The sequence below is a fragment of the Erpetoichthys calabaricus genome, chromosome 6, assembly GCF_900747795.2.
Source record: "Erpetoichthys calabaricus chromosome 6, fErpCal1.3, whole genome shotgun sequence".
Taxonomy (NCBI): Eukaryota; Metazoa; Chordata; class Cladistia; order Polypteriformes; family Polypteridae; genus Erpetoichthys; species Erpetoichthys calabaricus.
The window spans coordinates 168077332-168097111 of NC_041399.2; the positions used below are offsets into that span (position 1 = coordinate 168077332).

General features: G+C 39.0%; 2 protein-coding genes across 6 annotated transcripts in view; one reads left to right on the top strand and one right to left on the bottom strand.

The window, feature by feature from the left end:
• pitrm1 (pitrilysin metallopeptidase 1) overlaps positions 1-19780 on the bottom strand; it is an 827899-nt gene that overhangs the window by 631357 nt on the left and 176762 nt on the right. The gene's annotated exons all lie outside the window — the stretch shown is intronic.
• The window catches only part of pfkpa (phosphofructokinase, platelet a), a 116480-nt gene continuing 105235 nt past the window's right edge, over positions 8536-19780 (top strand). For 2 of the 5 annotated variants that reach the window (XM_051929334.1, XM_028804102.2), the window contains exon 1: positions 8553-8841. In XM_051929334.1, the coding sequence (XP_051785294.1) occupies positions 8751-8841 (91 nt within the window). In that variant the 5' untranslated portion in view covers positions 8553-8750. Of the gene's footprint in view, positions 8842-19780 lie in introns of all 5 variants that reach the window. The other 3 variants (XM_051929333.1, XM_028804104.2, XM_028804105.2) reach the window with 3 other exon arrangements.

Here is a 19780-nt window from a genome sequence, read left to right on the forward strand (position 1 = left end):
TGTCCCGAGCCTGGGTAAATGGGGAGGGTTACGTCAGGAAGGGCATCCAGTGTAAAATTTTGCCAGATCAATATGCAGACAATACAGATTTCCATACCGGATTGGCCAAGGCCTGGGTTAAGAACAGCTGCCACCAGTACTGTTAGCCAATGGGGTGCTGGCGGAAACTGGTCAACTGTTTGCTGAAGAAGGAGAAGATGATGGGGAAGGTCTGACCAGAGGCAGGGGCAGTAGAGGAAGGTAAAGAGAGTGGAAGTGAGGGTAGGAGCATTGAATGCTGGGAGTATGACTGATAAGGGGAAAGAGTTAGCTAATACGATGGAGAGAAGGAAGATTAATATATTGTGTGTGCAAGAGACCAGATGGAAGGGGAGAAAGGTCAGGTGGAGGTGGGTTCAAATTTTTCTACCGTGCTGTGGATGGGAGAAGAAATGGGGTAGGAGTTATCCTGAAGGAACAGTACGTCAAGGGTGTTTTAGTGGTGAAAAGAGCGTCAGACAGAGTGATGATTATGAAGCTGGTAACGGAAAGTGTGATGATGAATGTTGTTAGTGCATATGCCCTGTAAGTTGGGTGTGCGATGGATGAGAAAGTGAGTGAGTGGATTTCAACAAACATGTTGACGAAGGGAACAGCGATGAGGAGGTGATGGGTAGGTATGGTGTCAAGGAGGGGAATGCAGAAGGTCAGATTGTAGTGGATTTTGCGAAAACTGATTGATAAGGCTATGATACATATTTTAAGAAGAGGGAGGAACACAGGGTGACATACAAGAGTGGAGGAAGATGCACACTGGTAGATTATATCCTGTGTACTAGGGTCAGTTTTAAGAAGATTGGAGACTGGTGGCAGGGGAAAGCATAGTTAGGCATCATAGGATGGTGGTCTGTAGGATGATGTTGGATATCAAGAAGATGAGGCGAATGAGGACAGAGCCAAGGACCAAATGGTGGAAGTTGAAAAGGGAAGAATGTAAGGTTGATTTCAGGGAGGAGGTAAGACAGGCACTGGGTAGCAGTGAAGAGTTAAGATATAGCCGGGCAACAATAGCAGAAGTAGTAAAGGTGACAGCTAAAAGGGTGCTTGTTGTGACATCTGGACGGAGTAAGGAGGAAAAGGAAACCTGGTGGTGGAATACAGAAATACACAAGAGTATACAGAAGAAGAGGCCGTCAAGGAAGAAGTGGGATAGTCAGAGAGATGAAGAAAGTAGACAGGAGTACAAGAAGATAAGGTGTAAGGAGAAGAGAGAGGTGGCAAATTCTAAAGAAAAGGCTTATGATGAGTTATACAAGAGGTTGGACACTAAGGAGGGAGAAAAGGACCTGTACCGATTGGCTGGACAGAGGGATTGTGCTAGGAAAGATGTGCAGCAGGTTAGGGTGCTAAAGGATAAAGATGGATATGTACTCACAATTAAGGAGAGTGCGTTGAGAAGAGAAAAAGAGAGACAGAAGTTTGGATGATGGGGAAATAGTGAATCAGGAAGTGCAATGGATTAGCAAGGAGGAAGTAAGGACAGCTATGAAGAGGATGAAGAATGGAAAGGCTGTTAGTCCAGATGACATACCTGTGGAAGCATGGAGGTGTTTAGGAGAGATGGCAGTGGAATTTTTAACCAGACTGTTTAATGCAATCTGGGAAACTGAGAGGATGCCTGAGGGGTGGAGAAGAACTGTACTGACACCTATTTTTAAGAGTAAGGGGTATGTGCAAAAGTGTAGTAATTAATGAGGGATAAAACTGATGAGCCACAGCATAAAGTTATGGGAAAGAGTAGTGGAAGCTAGGTTAAGAAGGGAGGTGATGATTAGTGAGCAGCAGTATGTTTTCACGCCAGTAAAGAACACTACAGATGTGATGTTTGCTCTTAGGGTGCTGATGGAGAAGTATAGGGAAGGCCAGAAGGAGTTGCATTGCATCCTTGTGGACTTATGCTTTCTCTATGACATAGTGCTTAGAGAGGAGTTATGGAGTTATGGTATTGTATGAGGAAGTCGGGAGTGACAGTATGAAAGAGTGGTACATGATATGTATGAGGGAAGACAGAGAGTGGCAAGGTCTGTGGTAGGAGTGACAGATGCATTCAAGGTAGAGGTGGGATTACATCAGGGATCGGCTCTGAGCCCTTTCTTAATTGCAGTGATGATGGATAGGTTGATAGATGAGATTATACAGGAGTCCCTGTGGTCTATGATGTTTGCTGATGACAATGTGATCTGTAGTGAGAGTAAGGAGCAGGTTGAGAAGACCCTGGAGAGGCAGAGATATGCTCTAGAGAGGAGAGGAATGTAGGTAAGTAGGAACACGACAGAATAGTTTTATGTGAATGACAGGGAGGTTAGAGGAATGGTGAGGATGTAGGGAGTAGAGTTGGCAAAGGTGGGTGAATTAAAATACTTGGGATCAACAGTACAGAGTAATGGCAAATGTGGAAGAGGGGTGAAGAAGAGAATGCAGGCAGGGTGGAGTGGGTATACAAGAGTGTCAGGAGTAATTTGTGACAGATAGGTACCAGTAAGAGTGAAAGGGAAGGTCTACAAGTAATGAGACTAGCTGTGTTATATGGGTTAAAGACAGTGGCACTAATCAAAAAACAGGAGACAGAGCTGGAGGTGGCAGAGTTAAAAATGTTAAGTTTGCTTTGGGTGTGAGGAGGATGGACAGGATTAGGAATGAGTACATCAGAGGGTCAGCTCAGTTTGGACGGTTGGGAGACAAAGCTAGAGAGGCGAAATTGTGCTGGACATGTGCAGAGGAGAGATGCAGGGTATATTAGGAGAAATGTTAAGGATGGAGCTGCCAGGTAAGAATAAAAGAGGAAGGTCTAAGAGAAGGTTTATGGATGTGGTAAGAGAGTACATGAAGGTGGTGGGTGTAATAGAGCAAAATGCAGAGAACAGGAAGATATGGAAGATGATGATCCGCTGTGGCGACTCCTAATGGGAACAGCTGAAAGAAGAAGAAGAAGAATGAGAAGAAAAAGGGTTTTCTCAGCATAAAGCGAGGGATTCTCTTCAATTTACCATGTGCTCTGAAATTTATCATATTCTTTTTTATAGCCTTTTAAAAACTGATGAATAAAAATTGATTATCACTGTGATTTTTTTAAAATCAGCACTGAAAATGAACACACAAGTTGTTATTCAAACTGTAGGGACCTTCTTACCTGAAAAACATAAACAAAATTGAAATCTTGAGAATGGACACCTCTTCATGGATTCCCATCCTGCCAAAGTTGAGAACATGCAAAGTACTTCTCTGATTTTTTTTGTATAATATCATCTAGTCACACCCATGACCAAAGGAGTGTCACCTTGCAGGCACCCATCAACCACCGAGCGAAGTTGTGAATAAATTACTCCTCTGTTCATGGGTGACTTCAATATGACCACTGGCAGAGACAGGGCTGTCTATGAGGATTATGTCAGTCCCCATGGGTCTGGCAACCGTGGTGAAAGTGGCGTCATGTTCCTTGACTTTGCAAAAGGTCAGGGGCTATGGATCGCTGAATCCTAGTCCACTGCCCTGAGCCGCATCGTTGGACTTAGTACTCCAGTATTGGTGGTGCAGTGAAGGAGATCGATCACATCCTCGTGGGCAAACACTGGAGACTTTTGCAAAACTGCAGTGTCTACAGAAGTGCCCAGGTTGTGAATTCTGACAACAGACTTGTTGTTGCTACTCTGAAGATCCAGCTTAGGTCCAATAGGCTACCACCTACCAGGAAAATAAGGCCGGACCTGGCCAGATTCCAAGATCAAGCTGTTTCTAATGAGTTTGCACACATTTTGTGTGAGGAACTTATAGACTTGGTAGTAACTGCTTATCCTAATGTGATGTAGGAGACCTGAGGGTTGTGTTGGTGTTCCCAAGTTCCCAGAAGGAGGTGTTTCACCTTGCAGGGCACTCTGGAGTCGAGAGGAGTTGCAGCACACAGCTTGATGGCAACTCTGGTCTGTACCCGGAACTGAGAAGGACGGCTGCGAGGGCTCTGAGGGCAGATAAGGAGGTGTTTGTTAGAGGAATCCATTTATACTGGAGGAAATTTATTATTAAGTTGGGCAATGTATGGAAAGTTCTCCAGAAGTAGATGTTAAATGTTGATAAGAATAGGGATGTCTGGTCTGCCCTTCTCAGACAGTTACTATTGAAGCTTACACCAAGAGAAGCAGAAGGAAAGTAAGTAACACAAGGTCACATGCCTTCCTGTACCTTTCATGGTTTTCAGTTGCTGTGATCATTTTCAGAGTCTGAGAAAGATTAAATAAACCTTTCAATACTTAAGTTAGGGATGTGAATAAAAAGCCATATATACGGTATATTGCAATAGTTTTAGGCATTTGTGACAAAAATGTAAAGCAGGAATGCATTTAATAAATAATCCCATGAATACCTTTTAATCAATAGACTACCTAGAAAGTGGAGTAAAAAGAAAATGATGTTGCCACCCTTGGCCTTAAAAGCAGCAGCAATTTTCCAAGACACACATGCACATAGTTTATGAAAGTACTTGTGTGGTCAGTGGTTCTAAGCCTACTGGAGAAAGTGACACATTTCCAATGCAGCTTTTGTCTGTCTTACTTGCTTTTGTCTCTGTAAGTAATCCCAGAATGGCTCGATGATGTTAAGATCAGGGCTCTTTGGGGGCCATATCAATATCATCTGTTGCAGGATTTCCTGTTTCTCCTTTCACTATTAGATATTTGTTTGGGGATGTGATAAAATGAAGCTGAAACCAATTATATGCCTTTCTGATGACATTGCATGATGGACAGGAATCTGCCTGTACCTATCAGCAGGGAGAGGGACATCAATTTTGATCAAATCACCAACTTTGTTCACAGAAATTCAGACCCAAATCTGCAGGAAATATCCTCTGTGCCTCCCTGTTATCCATAGACATTCATTCATGTATCAATTTCTAGCCCTTCAGTAGATACACCTCCTTCTGTAAGACCTCGAAATTTCAAAGTTTGACTCATCAGTTCAGAGCATCTGCTGCCATTTTTCTGCACACTGTCCTTTTCTTTGCGTGTGGTGGGGGAGTCTTTTGGCTCTCTTTCCACCTTGGAAGAATGATTTTTGTTTGCCACTCTTCCAAGAAGGCCAATTCTGATCAGACCTTTCTGGGTATAGAGTGTTATACCAGGGACCCAGTGGTTTCTGCCAGTTCTAAACCGATACCAAGTGCTACACATCTTCTGATTTCAAAGAGAAGTAAGCTTGGTGTACCTGTTGCCTGCTACACTCAGTTTACATGGCTGATCACTATGTTTATGGTTTTGAACCTTGCTTGTTTGTTTGTGCTTTTGTAGAAGAGTTTGGACAGCACATCTGGAAACACCTACCTTGATGATGCAGGACGACCATGTTGTGTCTTGTCGCTTCAGCATAGTTGTCCCTTGCCCAGTTTTATTCCTTCTATACAGCCGTTACTATATCAGTGAGCCACTTTGACATTTAGCATCTGTATGTTATATTTGATTAATTGAGCACTGGTCTATATGCCTACAAACATCTCTTTTTTTAATTTGAAAGTAGTCTGTCTCTACAGTATGTTAGTTTCTTTCTTTAAGGACATTCAAATATCCTATTGTATTACTTCCTTGTTTGCAAAAGGAATGTTTGGAACTGTAAAATACAATGTTTCCTATTGACACACTAGTCCAGAAGACATAAAAAGACAAATATTTTGTGAACTTTTTAAAATGATTTAGAGATTTGCACTGTATATACAGTATATATTATCGCAGAAACCAGACATAAGAGTCATAAAAAGGTTTAGGGCAGCCATCCGTATATTGGTATCCTGGCTGCAAAGTTGTAAAATGTATAACAGCACTGATGTGCACAAAACTGAGTCCAAAACAGAACTGAGGGAATAGGGAATAGGCGGAGGTTTTTAAAGGGGAAGACAGGAAGTGAAGTCAAACGGGTCGGGCTCATAAGGGTCTTCAACCATAGGCTCAAGCCTGGACGTGACATCACAGGGGCCGGAGCCGGCAAGGTCTTCTTCCATAGGCTTGAACCTGGAAGTGATGTCAAGGGGACCAGGTGGAATCTTCCGTGAATGGTTTGCAGGAAAGGGTCACATCCTGGTCTGATTCAGAACTGCCCTTACTCAAGCCCTCTAGCTGCCTCCCATGCGCATGTGTGTGACAATATATATATATATATATATATATATATATATATATACACAGTATATAGTTAATTTTCAAAAGCAATAAAGCTGATTTGTCATTTCTATAGAATTAGATTCTATTAAAAAGATACAAACATATTCTCTTCACAGGTTTGAACAGTTATATGCACTCTGAAACATTATAAGTTAAATGAGTGATTTAAAAGTGGCAAAAGACTGCCAGTTGTAGTAGAGACATTTGCATGAAACTTTAGATAGATAGATAGATAGATAGATAGATAGATAGATAGATAGATAGATAGATAGATAGATAGATAGATAGATAGTACTTTATTTGTCCCAAAAGGAAAATGTTACTTTTTGCAGAGGCTCAATGAAAAAAATATTATAACTAAAACAACAACTCCAATCAAATACACAACAGAATAACTGAAAAGAAAGTAAATCCCGACTTGTCTAAAGATAAAAAGAGCAGTCACAGTCATCGTGAGGCAATTTAAAGGTGTACTGCAATTGGAGGAGTCTCAGTAGCATTTCTTGTGACACATTTCTCAAGAATGATTCATTGGCTAAAATTACTCAATGCTAGTGTGTCAGAGAGAGGATGCGTAACATTCTTCATAATTCCTATTAGTTTTGTCTTCATTCTCCCCTCCACTACTATGTCCAGTGGATTGAAAGTGCATCCCATAACTGAGCACGTGTTCTTAATTAGCTTCAATGGGTCTTTCTTAAAGTGATGTTACTGAACCAGCACAGCAACATAGAAAATGTGAATGGCCATCAGAGTTTTACAACATGTAAAGGATATCTTTTTGCACATTAAAGGAGCACAGTCTCTTATGAAAAAAAGGGTCTGCTTTGCCCTTTCCTATATATTCCAAATGTGTTACTTGACCAATCCAGCCTGTAACTGATGTGAACACCAAGTACTTGTAGCCGTGCAACATTTCCATATCCACTCCCTGAATAGTGACTGGGCATATTTGGGACATCACAAGTCAATAACCAGATTAAGATGTTAAGATATCATTGTTGGAGAATTCCATACTACCAGGGGTGGCTCTAGACGAATGCAGAGTAAGCACCGGCCTAAGGTCGCCATGACTCTGGAGCACCAAGGCATATGTTAGCACTCCCCTTATTACACTTCTACCAAATGTCATTACAATGTATAGCGTAACAAATATGAAAATATGAAAGCATTTGATCTACACGGGTGCCCCTCCTCTCTTTGATTTAAAATATCAATATGAATGCTGTCTGATCTCTAAGAGGGACCGGAAACAAATCCTCCCTTCTACTTTTTGATATGATATACAATGATGAAGAAAGGGGGAGTATTTACATATATATGTAAATACTATTTAATACTATATAAATATATGTAAATATAAATACTTATAATATATATATATATATATATATATATATATATATATATATATATATATATATATATATACAGAGAGAGAGAGAGCACAATTCACCCACCATAGCCTAGGGGTGTCATGAACCCTTCAGCTAGCCCAGCATACTACTAAAATACATGCTCTGTATATCTTCATACGTTTAGATTAATGGATGATGTACGAACATTTAATAAATATTAAATAAGCTATATAAATGCTATATATTTCAATAATATTTTTTAAAAAATGTCACATCAAAGACACTCCAACACTGTAGTTTGGAAAGTAGTAAAAAATCAAAAGGTGACTCACGTGAATGCATGACTGTGGATATTTTCTGTGTTGCTCTAATGAAACTTAAATCTTCGTTGTTACATGGATAATTTTATAGGCTAGGGTAGTTCTGCAATGTCTCAGTTCAGCAAGCTGTCTGAGCTCTACGTTTGTGAAATTTTTACGCTCTCTTTATGTGTAGATTTTTTTACTGGGTGGTCAGAACTTTCTCCCCATCCCGAACTGACGACTTTAAAATTTGTTCTTTTTATATGAGAATGTGGCCGTGTACGTTAATTTAATTAAGTCTCTGCGGATCTAAGGATTCAGAATATGGACAGAAGGAAGTGGAAACAATCCATGAGTAATGAGCTTCCTTTATCTTCTACGCCAGTTTTCGAAATTACAAATAAATACAAATAAAAGTCACCCCAAATCTTTCGTTTTAAACTAAACACGATTTCTGACACATTTCCCTATGCAAATCGTTTGTAGAGCTCAATGTGTGAAGTATCCGCCTCGTTCCTCTTTAACAGATGCGGTGTGACACGCATACGCACACACCTATCATCACAACCTCTAAGTCACCTTACATTCCGAGCACACGCCCACATTTGCAAATAACTGGCTGTCCATTCGCCAGAGCTTGTCATATTTTAGCTTCTATTCGCTACACTAGCTGTCAATTAAGCAATGGGTGGCACCAAAGTGGCTCAACTTGCCGCATTAGCTGCCAAGGAGATGCAACGTATAGAGCGAGGGATACAGGAAGGGGGCTGGTGAAGGTTGGAACAGCTTTCCTGCCCTGATATTAAAATAAAGAAATATACTATTTAGAGATATACAGATTATATATACATATTTGAAAATATATATTTAAATAATTTATTTTTATAAAGGTGCACGAAGACACGGAAATGGCGCAGTCGGACCACAAGAAATTTTTTGAGAACCTCTCCGGTGCGGGAAAGGCTATCGGTGTTCTGACAAGCGGAGGAGATGCCCAAGGTAACCCAAGGAAATTAACATTTTCAGAATCCTTAATAGCACCGGGGCTAATGCAGTCAGTGGTCGTAGATCAGAAAGCGAAGACCCCTTTATTTGGACGGCTGGTTTCTATGACCGGGGACGTAACGGTACTCGTTACACAGATCTGAGGGGGGTACACAGATAACGGCTGCTACAAGTATGTAGATGGGTACGAAATATCGAAGGCGAGTAATGACTGGATGTACTCCGCTATCATCTCTTGCGTACTTGTTGCAGGGACACTTCTTAATGCTTTTCTGGCGGTCTGTAATTGGCCCGTATCCACTGAAAGGCATCATACTGCATTGCGGAGTCCATCAGGGTTCTGTACCTTAGGCATCGATTTTTCTCATGTGGTATGAGCAACATAATTTCCGCTTTTGTACAGTGCAGTTTGCGAAATATAGCCGGAAATCAGACCGTTTATTTTTGCTTGTAAAATGACAGCGTACACAATAGTATTAGGAGTGCTGAAACAGTTAATGTTAAAAAATAATTTTGTCACGTTCAGAAAAAAAAAATCGCCGTTAAGAGGATTTCCTCAAAGCACCCCCAGGCTTTATTGGATGAGTCATTGCAGAATCATCAGTGTGTCAGAATTGTAGAATGCATGTACATGTACATGCAAACTTTTGAATTAAAATGTGTTCATCAGTTGTGTTGTGAAAGCACACAAATCTGCGTGGCTTCCCTTTCTAGTAAGATGAAAGCGGGAGATCCATTTCATTTCTGGGTCGGAGGGGCTATCCCCAGCATCGTATAGCGGAATGTGTGTACGTGATGAGACGCAAGTCGTTGCGGATTCGAAAGATGTGCGTCACCGTTTAGGGGAAATACAAGCTATACACGGTCGTACAGGAATTGGGCTAGGGAGATGGCCCATAATGTATTTTTCTCACTGCATACTTGCTTCCAGTTGCATCACGGCAAGGTTAATTCAAGGATAAGCCATAAGACGACGCACTGTGCTGTGACTCTCGTCAAATTTGCCATTGTGTCTCTATTCAAAAGGTGAACTGTCACGCTTAGTTGTTGGGTCTAGCTGTGCGTAACTTTATACATGTGCGATGAATTTGAGGGACAATTACTGTTAAATCATTAATAAAGCAACCTATAGAGACCGGTTAGTATTTGTTTCATGAGAGACTGTGATGATATCGTGAATTCATATTGCTGAACACACTTACTGCTCCTTTAAATTGATTTAATGCTGCTAACAGAGTAAGAATCATTCCATCATTCCTTCCTGACACGATCATTTCAAACTTTGTTTCTTAAGCTATTCAGTTTATATAGATTTTATGTGTACGTTTTTTTTTTAAATGACAGTAGTCTTTTGCAGAAGAAGGAAATGAGGTCAGTTCTCATCCCACTGGATGCTTAGCTGTCTGGCATAACTAACAAGAGACAAATAGAAAAAAAGACAAAATGCGGTTGCTGAGGCAATTCCCATGGAATGCCAGTACAGTATCTTCAATATGATGCATATTGATTGAAGCTTGACGCTATAGCTGCTTGAATATTAATACACTTGGCGATTTATAGAAAACAAGACTATTCATCCTTTAGCTATTGGTCAAAAAGATCAACTATTTCTGTGATTGTGTATGTCTTGTATTGATTGAAGCCAGATGCTATAGTTGTCTATTGATTGATTTGGTTGATTATTGAAAAAAGTCCAGTTATCCCTTAGCTCATCTGTTTTAATTGCATAGACTTTGGTTAATTTAATTGCTTATGGAGAAATACAGAATGTATTATGTAATTCAAGTTGATGTACTTTGTTGTGAGTTTCCTTTTTGTCCTTATACATAGTGCTTATATACCTTTATAGTTATGTAACAGATTTTTTAAGAAAACTGGAAACTTTCTACAAAACAATACAGAAGACTGTACAGGTTAATTATTTACATGACATCTCCAGTGTACATTTTTATGCTGAACTTTAAAAGCTAATATGTTTAAGTGGAACTGATTGAGTTCCAAGCCCTCCAGCTTTAATCTGTGTCTTGCACTGGGTGCTGCTAGGAAAGATTCTGTCCCCTGGCAACCGTATAAGGAAAGAAGTGGGTTCTGAGAATGAATAAATGCAAATGGTGTGTTTAGTGTGTTTGTTTTATGCTCCAGTTTTATTAAAGTACTTAATCAGTGAATAGGTAACGTTTTAATGCTTTTGATGCCCTTTCCAAAATATAACACATTAAAATAAAGTGTAATTTCTGGGAAATGTTCTTTACTAGGAAGTTGTATAATACTCTGGAAAGGCAGGCTGAAGTTTTATTTTATATTCAGGAAGCAAGGCAGACATGTCTCACACTGCACTGTTTAAGGAGATCAGATTTCAGCTAAGTAGGCGTAGTCAATCAATTGGCTGCTAAATAAAGAAAAAAATAGACTTTGAGAGAATGCACAAGCATTTCAGTAATTGTCAGAGTAAGTGCTCTTTGCCAATAATAACACTGATTAGTTAAAAACAGTAATGTATTGTACAAATGCCTTATTTAGTCATAATGTGGATTGAAAGTTTCAAATGCAGTAAAAGAAACAAACATCAGTAAGATCAGAAAACTTTTTCTGTAGATTTTAAAAGGCCTCAATCTTACAATGTTTCAAAAGAATTGCTTATATGAATAGAAGGATTTTAATAATACATTTTGATGTTTGGATATCATTTTAAGTTATTTTTAAGTGAACAGTTGCTTTACAGAAAAGTTTTTGTCCATCTATCTTTCAGTTGTCATTTCCTGCTATTAAAGTTTGTGTCTATCAACCTAAATCTTGCCATAGCAAAGATGGACACGGGTTGAAAATACATTTACTAGTTGTTCTTATATCTCATCCATGCAAATTTTTGGATCTTCTCATTGCCTCACTCGCAGCGTGTTGAATGATGCTAAAATGGGCTGATATTATTTTCTATAGATAGATAGATAGCATACTTTATTAATCCCAAGGGGAAATTCACATACTCCAGCAGCACCTTACTGATACAAAAAACAATATTAAATTAAAGAATGATAATAATGCAGGTAAAAAACAGACAATATCTTTGTATAATGTTAATGTTTACCCCCTCGGTTGCATAGTTTGGGGGAGGAATGATCTTCTCAGTCTATCAGTGGAGCAGGACAGTGACAGCAGTCTGTCGCTGAAGCTGCTCTTCTGTCTGGAGATGACACTGTTTAGTGGATGCAGTGGATTTTCCATAATTGATAGGAGCCTGCTGAGCGCTCATCGCTCTGTCACAGATGTCAAACTGTCCAGCTCCATGCCAACAATAGAGCCTGCCTTCCTCACCAGTTTGTCCAGGCGTGAGGCGTCCTTCTTCTTAGTGGTGCCTCCCCAGCACACCACCGCGTAGAAGAGGGCGCTCGCCACAACCGTCTGATAGAACATCTGCAGCATCTTATTGCAGATGTTGAAGGACGCCAGCCTTCTAAGGAAGTATAACCGGCTCTGTCCTTTCTTGCACAGAGCATCAATATTGGCAGTCCAGTCTAATTTATCATCCACCTGCACTCCCAGGTATTTATAGGTCTGCACTATCTGCACACAGTCACCTCTGATGATCACGGGGTCCATGAGGGGTCTGGGCCTCCTAAAATCCACCACCAGCTCCTTGGTTTTGCTGGTGTTCAGGTGTAGGTGGTTTGAGTCGCACCATTTAACAAACTCATTGATTAGGTTCCTATACTCCTCCTTCTGCCCACTCCTGATGCAGCCCACGATAGCAGTGTCATCAGTGAACTTTTGCACGTGGCAGGACTCCGAGTTGTATTGGAAGTCCGATGTATATAGGCTGAACGGGACCGGAGAAAGTACAGTCCCTTGTGGCGCTCCTGTGTTGCTGACCACAATGTCAGACGTGCAGTTCCCAAGACGCACATACTGAGGTCTGTCTTTAAGATAGTCCACGATCCATGCCACTAGGTATGAATCTACTCCCATCTCTATCAGCTTGTCCCTAAGGAGCAGAGGTTGGATTGTGTTGAAGGCGCTAGAGAAGTCTAGAAACATAATTCTTACAGCACCACTGCCTCTGTCCAAGCGGGAGAGGGATCGATGTAGCATATAGATGATGGTATCCTCCGCTCCCACCTTCTCCTGATATGCAAACTATTATATTATAGTAGTGAGAGGTATCATCTCCTTTGAATCCAAAGCAGGGATGCAAGACCTTTCATGTGCAGAAATTCATATTTATTAATAAAAAGGGCCTTAGTCAAGTTTAACCAGTTTGTTGTTTTTATTTTCTGGTTTATGTAAAGTAATAGATCACCAGTAAAATTCACATCATTGAAGAATTTCCAGTCTGGTTTTACATACTCTGTGGCTCATATATTTTTGTAGAAAATTACATTACATTACAGGAGCTATTCACAGAAAGATGAGACAGAAGTGAATTCAGGAAAGGAAGCACTCCAATCCTGTACTGGATAAAAGTGTGTTCTGAAAATGCATAGCCCAATGAGCGGAACATAGTCTGTCAACATAAAAGAATAAAGAACATAAAGAAGCGAACATGCTGACCCACAGCAATTTTCGGAAAGAACAAAGTTAATGGTTGATTAAGGAGGAGGCAAAGCTTTAAAATGATATTTTGACAATGCTGCCTTGGTTTGAATTATTCATATGGATGTACCAGAAGAGAAAATGGCCTTAAAAGCCTGATTGATTCACCTCCAGATTTTACAGAAAAATGAAATAGAGAATGAGAGGGTTTAAAATGTTTTTAAGTATGCAAAGATGGTGGCACTGTTCAAAAGAACAGTGAAATCAGGGCTGTCTTAGTTGGTTCCCCATCACACTACTTAAATCCACTATATTCCATGATCCCAGTCTTTTGGAATTCCAGTTAGTCAGAGTTGGGATAAGATGAGTAGAACCAGTAGAAGACTTACAGGTGCCTAAGTGATATTGATAAATGTAAACCTACAGCATATTACTTTTACCTGAATGGCTAAGCCTTTGACCACTCTATTGCTAGTATATTTCTGTTCAAAAATCACATACAAAGATGTTAACAAAAATGTAGGTATTGATTATTTTCTTAGCTGCACTTTTCTGTCCTTGTTTTCTCATATAATTTTGCAGGAATAGATGGTTCCCTACTATCAATTTTAAGTTGTCTTTTGATTTGAATTTGTTTTGTAATTAACTCTTTCTGGGCTAATTATTTTTTTCATTTTCTCCCAGGTCTGAATATTTTTCCCAAAAACTCAGTTTTCTAAAAAGCATACAAAGCAAACACTATTTGCCTTTAACATTAAACATTAGCTTTCTAAGATCGGCTGTCACACTGCTTACATACTTACTACATACCTGTTTGTCTAACCATTTATATTCTGAAGGGCACTTTCTGGAAAAGAAACAGCTACCTGCCTTTTGTTTTTGATTTCCAGATCACTTGCATCAAAATTGGAGTTTGATGAGTCAGCAATAATATGCAAAAAGCAAAAAAAATTAATAATGCCCACAGAGGATTTTGCTTTGCACATTCGCTTTGCTGTCAATGTTATTCTAGACATTGTTTATCTACGTTCCTCACACACACACACACACACACACAGGGATTCGATGTCAAGCCAATGAGTCTAACAGTCCTCCTAGCAAAGAGGGTCTACCCATAATGTGATGGTGAGTTTTGTCGACGTCTACAGCTGATTATTACCCTCTGCCCCTGGATGTCAACTATAGTCAACATCCAACCTCAACCCCAGCTGTCGACAAAAGTCGACATCAGCCGTAAAAGAGTTAAATATCTCATAATATTAAAAACAAAATAGCAACATTAAAGTTTGAGTAGATGACCTGCTGAATAAGAAATTACCCCATCAGAAAGCGGACACCAGTAACACTTCCTCATACAATCACTTCCAAAACGGCTTAGCCTAGTTTATCCATGTGAAGACATAGTAGATTTTATGCAATAAGAGGTTTTTATCAAGAAATACATAACAGGCGCCTTGCATGTTTCTGCAAAGCAGAATAGCTGGTAGGATCGTTTGTTGTATTAAGAACAGAATCTATGTTATGTTAAGCAATTTTTCCAGTGTTTTTCAGTTGTAGACTTCATTCATGAAATCTTAGCAAGTCAGAGGCAGTTGTGGCACTCTCTCATGATTTCCAGTAGTGTGGTTTGACATACCCATCAACTCAGTCCATTCAGTTTGTAACTCTCCTTGACTAAATGAAACAGGGTTAGTCGTATGGGACTGGCTTGTGTGAGTGCAAGCGCTGACATCCAAGGAGCACTCACCCGGAAGTAGGCTGTAATGGATATAATTTAGCTACAAGGAATAAGGAACACAGGTTGTTGGACTTGGCAAACAGAAGAGAGACTCATCAATTTGATGTTATGTGTTTTACATACCATGACAGAATGGAAAAAAAGAAAGAAAAGCAGTGATTGGGATTGAACTTGCCTTACCTGCAAAAACTTTATGTGGGCACTGGCCCCATCAGGTAGCATGTTATTGGTCTGCAGTGTTTTTGTAATACTTTTGAAATCTGAAACTATGCAGCAAAGTCGTTACATAGTCAGCTAATTTGACATACTGTGCGATTTCAAGCAGTGCAATATGACATGCTCAGGCAACAAAATCAGCAAAGGCAGTCATCAGGTATGGTTCCTCAGATGAGAAAATGCAATGTAACATTGACTTTAACCGAGGATCCTCAAACCTGCAACCATTATGTGAGTCCCAGTTAAGGTGATGGTAAGAGGAAAATAGTGATGTCTGATTTGGCATTCCAACAACTTGATTTTTTTTCCTAAATTTAAAAAAATCACTATTACCTAAAAAAATCAGTATTTTCAATGAATTTGTAGGCTGTTTTACATGTTTTGTCTTTAAGCACCTGCTGTGTTTCGTTCTTCTTGACGTTACCTTTTAAGTTTATATATTTAGAGTTTCTACAGCTGTCTTCTTCCACTGTCCTATGGCTACTGACCTTTCTGAAAAGCCACTAACAAAGGTCATGTGGCAGCTAATTTATTTTTTATAGCTGACCTTTTGTGTTTTTTGTTGTGAATTCAGTCATTAATTTCTAATATTTAACATTTCTTCCTTGGAGTTTTTGATTTGATTACATTATTTTTTTTACATGGTGAAAAAAAAAACCAAAAAAATTATTGCTTTAAACTTGTCCTAGGAATTATGAAGAATGGTATACAAGCAGGCAAGAACCAAATTGACTTCCCAAGCATGTGTTTCTACATTCCTTATTCTGATTTCCATTTTTTTTTATTTGATAGTAACCTTTAGGACTTTTACTGAACATTAAAATTTACTTTATAGCAGGAAAAGGACTTTTTACCTCAGCAGTGCTATCTATTAAATTCCTGAATTTATAAAATTTAGTAATTTTGGATAAAGTAAGCCTGAGTCTGTGAAATGTTGGTGCCCCAGAAAAACAACACCACAGTACATATTTTTGACTTTTTAAGGGTTGTGTGTGTATATATGCAGCATTAAAAGGCCAGAATTTGCTTTCATCTTTTCCCTGTCCCTTTTATGGGCCTAAAGAGAGAGAGTGAGAGGATTACAGAGCATTCAAGTGAAAGCTCATTTTGAGAAAACAGCATGTCTAGGGCACAAATCTGAGCTGGAAGTCAGTGGTACTAAATAAGTTGCACACTAATTTTACTTTACATTGCTCTGTCCATTTTGGACAGATATTTGGGCTATTTGATTTATGGGCATTCCTGACACTTTAGTCTGTGGGTTAAACCAGAGTCTCTTGAGAAGAATCAGATGGACATACAGCATGAGCAATTCATATAGACACAGGTCAGAGGTGATGTCCTCTAGGATTCTGTGGCTATTGCCACAGTGTCACTGTAAATTAGCAAGCATTTAATGATCATGGCATGCTACCGACAAGCACTGTAATGTATGGCTTTTGTTAGCAGTCCAAACAGTATGGAGCTGTAGTGCTCGATTAAAGAATGTTTTGACATCTTGAAATTTTTAGACAGTCCAGATATTTGCATTTTTTCCATTAATTAAATTAGCTTGATCTATTTAGGTAAATACTGTTCCAATAGACAATAACATTACCTATAACTCTGAAGTAAAAATTCATTTATGATTTGCATTTACAGCCTATCAGCTTTATAAAATTCACATTTCAAATACACATGAGAGGAAACATGAAGGTCAAAATAATGTAATTGCCAAAGATAAGTAGGATAGCTAAAAAATCAACAATGTCATTAAAAATTATTCACCATGCAAGCAGGCACAGAGAACATGAACAAAAACTCAACTACAATGTTTGGAAAAGGTACACACACACACACCTGCACCCCAATCATACACTTTGGTCAATTTAGTATCACTAGTCCAAGTAACCTGCATGTCTTTGAAATGTAGGAGGAAACCAGAGCACCCGGAGCAAACCCACGCAGACACGGGGAGAACATGAAAGACATGTTTCCACTTTACACACAGCACAAGTCCATTATAAAGTGGAAATCTCTCATCCAGAACTTCTTAATTACTGCAGTTTAGCCACAGAAATGGAGTCAGTCTTAGTAGGGTCTTCTGGCATTGATTCTTGTAAACATGGCTTGTTTGTAAGGCTTAGGAATTCCTCAGATTCCCCTAACAGTGTTCCCTGTAAAAGTGAATATTTAACATTCATTTTGTAAACTGCTTATGTGATGTGCTGCTTTTCCATCTTGAAGGATTGAATAATATACCCAAATCTCTTTGATGCTGTCCAAACACCATTCTCCACAAACAACTCTCAAATGTAAGGCTTTTGCCAAAGCTGCAACAGCTGTATTCTTGACCTCTTGCTCTTACTGCTGGTGTTTCATTGAATGAGTTCTTTAACTTGACTGGACAAATTAACTTGCAGGTTTGCCCCAGAAAAAGTCTATTCAGGCTGCACATCCCTATCCTTCTTGGGGATGTTCATGAAGCATAGCCTGAGAGGAGACATGCTCTAGGGGCTTCCAGGACACCATTAATTGTCTTGATCTGTCCTGAGAATGTCCTTGTTTGCTAAGCCAACTAATTACATCTCTGTGCACAAGTGTCCAGATCATTTTTAATAATTTACCTTCAACTTTCTAAAATACATTGTACATTTATGAAAAATGTTTTGTTTATACATGGGTTTGCTACAGACAAACCATGTCTAACAAAGATATTTAATAAAAAAGAAAAAATCATCACTCTGACAAAGATCAACCAGGCCATACCTCCCAGTCACATCTGCTGTTGTCACCATCAACTGAGATTATATTAAGATTAAGTTCAACCAGGCTGGCTGGGTCACCTAGTCACTTTTCATTTCTTAATGAATACTGCCACAAAGACAGACTTCAGGCATCATATCTTTGTTCTCATTAAAATCCTCTTAATTTATATGTGAACTGGGTCAAATGAAAATAATTATTTTTCTGCTAGCTTTCTTTAAACAAGTTTGCAACAGGATCTGAGTTTGTTACCTCTAGGTAGAATATATTTTTATCAGAACACTTTCAAAGGCACTACAATAAATCAAGGAAGCATTATGAACAAACCCTTTATAGTAGCCAATGGAACCTTTGGAGGTTTCCTCTCAAATCCAAAACACATACATGCCAATTGGTGATTCTGATTTAGTTCCGTGTCTGTGAGGGTAGTGTATATGAAAAAGTAGGTCCTGCTATGATCAGTGCTCTTTCCATGATTGGGCCCAGCCTTGTACCTAAAGCTACCAGGGTAGACTTTGGTCCACTATGTCCCTAGATTGAATTAAGTGGGTTTGAGAATGATATATATATTTATAAAAAAAACTACATTATGTCACAAATACAAAAGATGGCTTTACGGCAATTCCAATGCTTTACTGCATCACTCTTACTGAGACATGTGGCAAGCACTCTCTGGAGTTTCCCTTCCTTGTCCATTTCTTGAATTATGCAATATTAGCATTAAAAACTAACCTAAATATACATATCTTCCCTTTTTCATTATAACATTTGAATGAGAATCAAAGGGACCAGAGCCTAATCTGGTAGCAGCAGCTGAATGTCAAGAAGTATATAGGGTGATTAAAAAAGAAAATGAACACTTTCAGAAATGCATTGGTCAGTATCTACATATCATATGAACATGTAGCATACCTGGGTCACCCTGGATATGAATGACAATACACAAAAACACACTCCGTAACAGGGTCAGTTGATTTATCCAGTCATCTTACAAGTACCTAACCACTTCTTTGTGTCACTGGTAGAAATTAGAGAATGAACATTCATGATGAAAACCGGGAACAGGTTAGACACATACATTTGTAATGGAAGCCAGGTTAAAGTTAATTACAAAGCAAGTGACATGAGTCTGTGCTTGAGTAGCATTTTTTTTTGTGCCACGTGAAGGACTTGGGCTTGTATTTGCCAAGATAACGTCTGGCACATGCCAACAAATTAGCAACTTTCAAAAATTGATAAGTATAAAGCTTATTCAGAACATTTAAATGTAAGGAAGTGAAAATGTCTTTTATACTTAAGAAAGGTGAAAGAACTAGATCATCATTAGGTCATTTAAAAGTATAAAGGTGAACTGATTATTGTATATACAATCATATACAGCTCATTTCATTGTTTGGTAAACATATTCAGATTTTTTCAGTTGCTCTATATGTACAGCACTAATTGTTTGTGATTTTTATTTTTTTAAAGCAGGTATAAATTAGAAAATGAATGCCATTTTTCTGTAGTGACACAGGGTGTCCCATTATCAGCTCATATCACTTGAGTACAGTTCAGTACACAAGTGAGTTACTTACTGCAGAGTTTGCATGTTTTCCCTTATTCATGGGGGTTTAGTCTGAGGAATCCTGATTCCTGCCATGATCCAAAAACATGATTTTATGTTGATTGGAGACAGTTTGGAATAGGTTAATGTAGGTGCTTGCA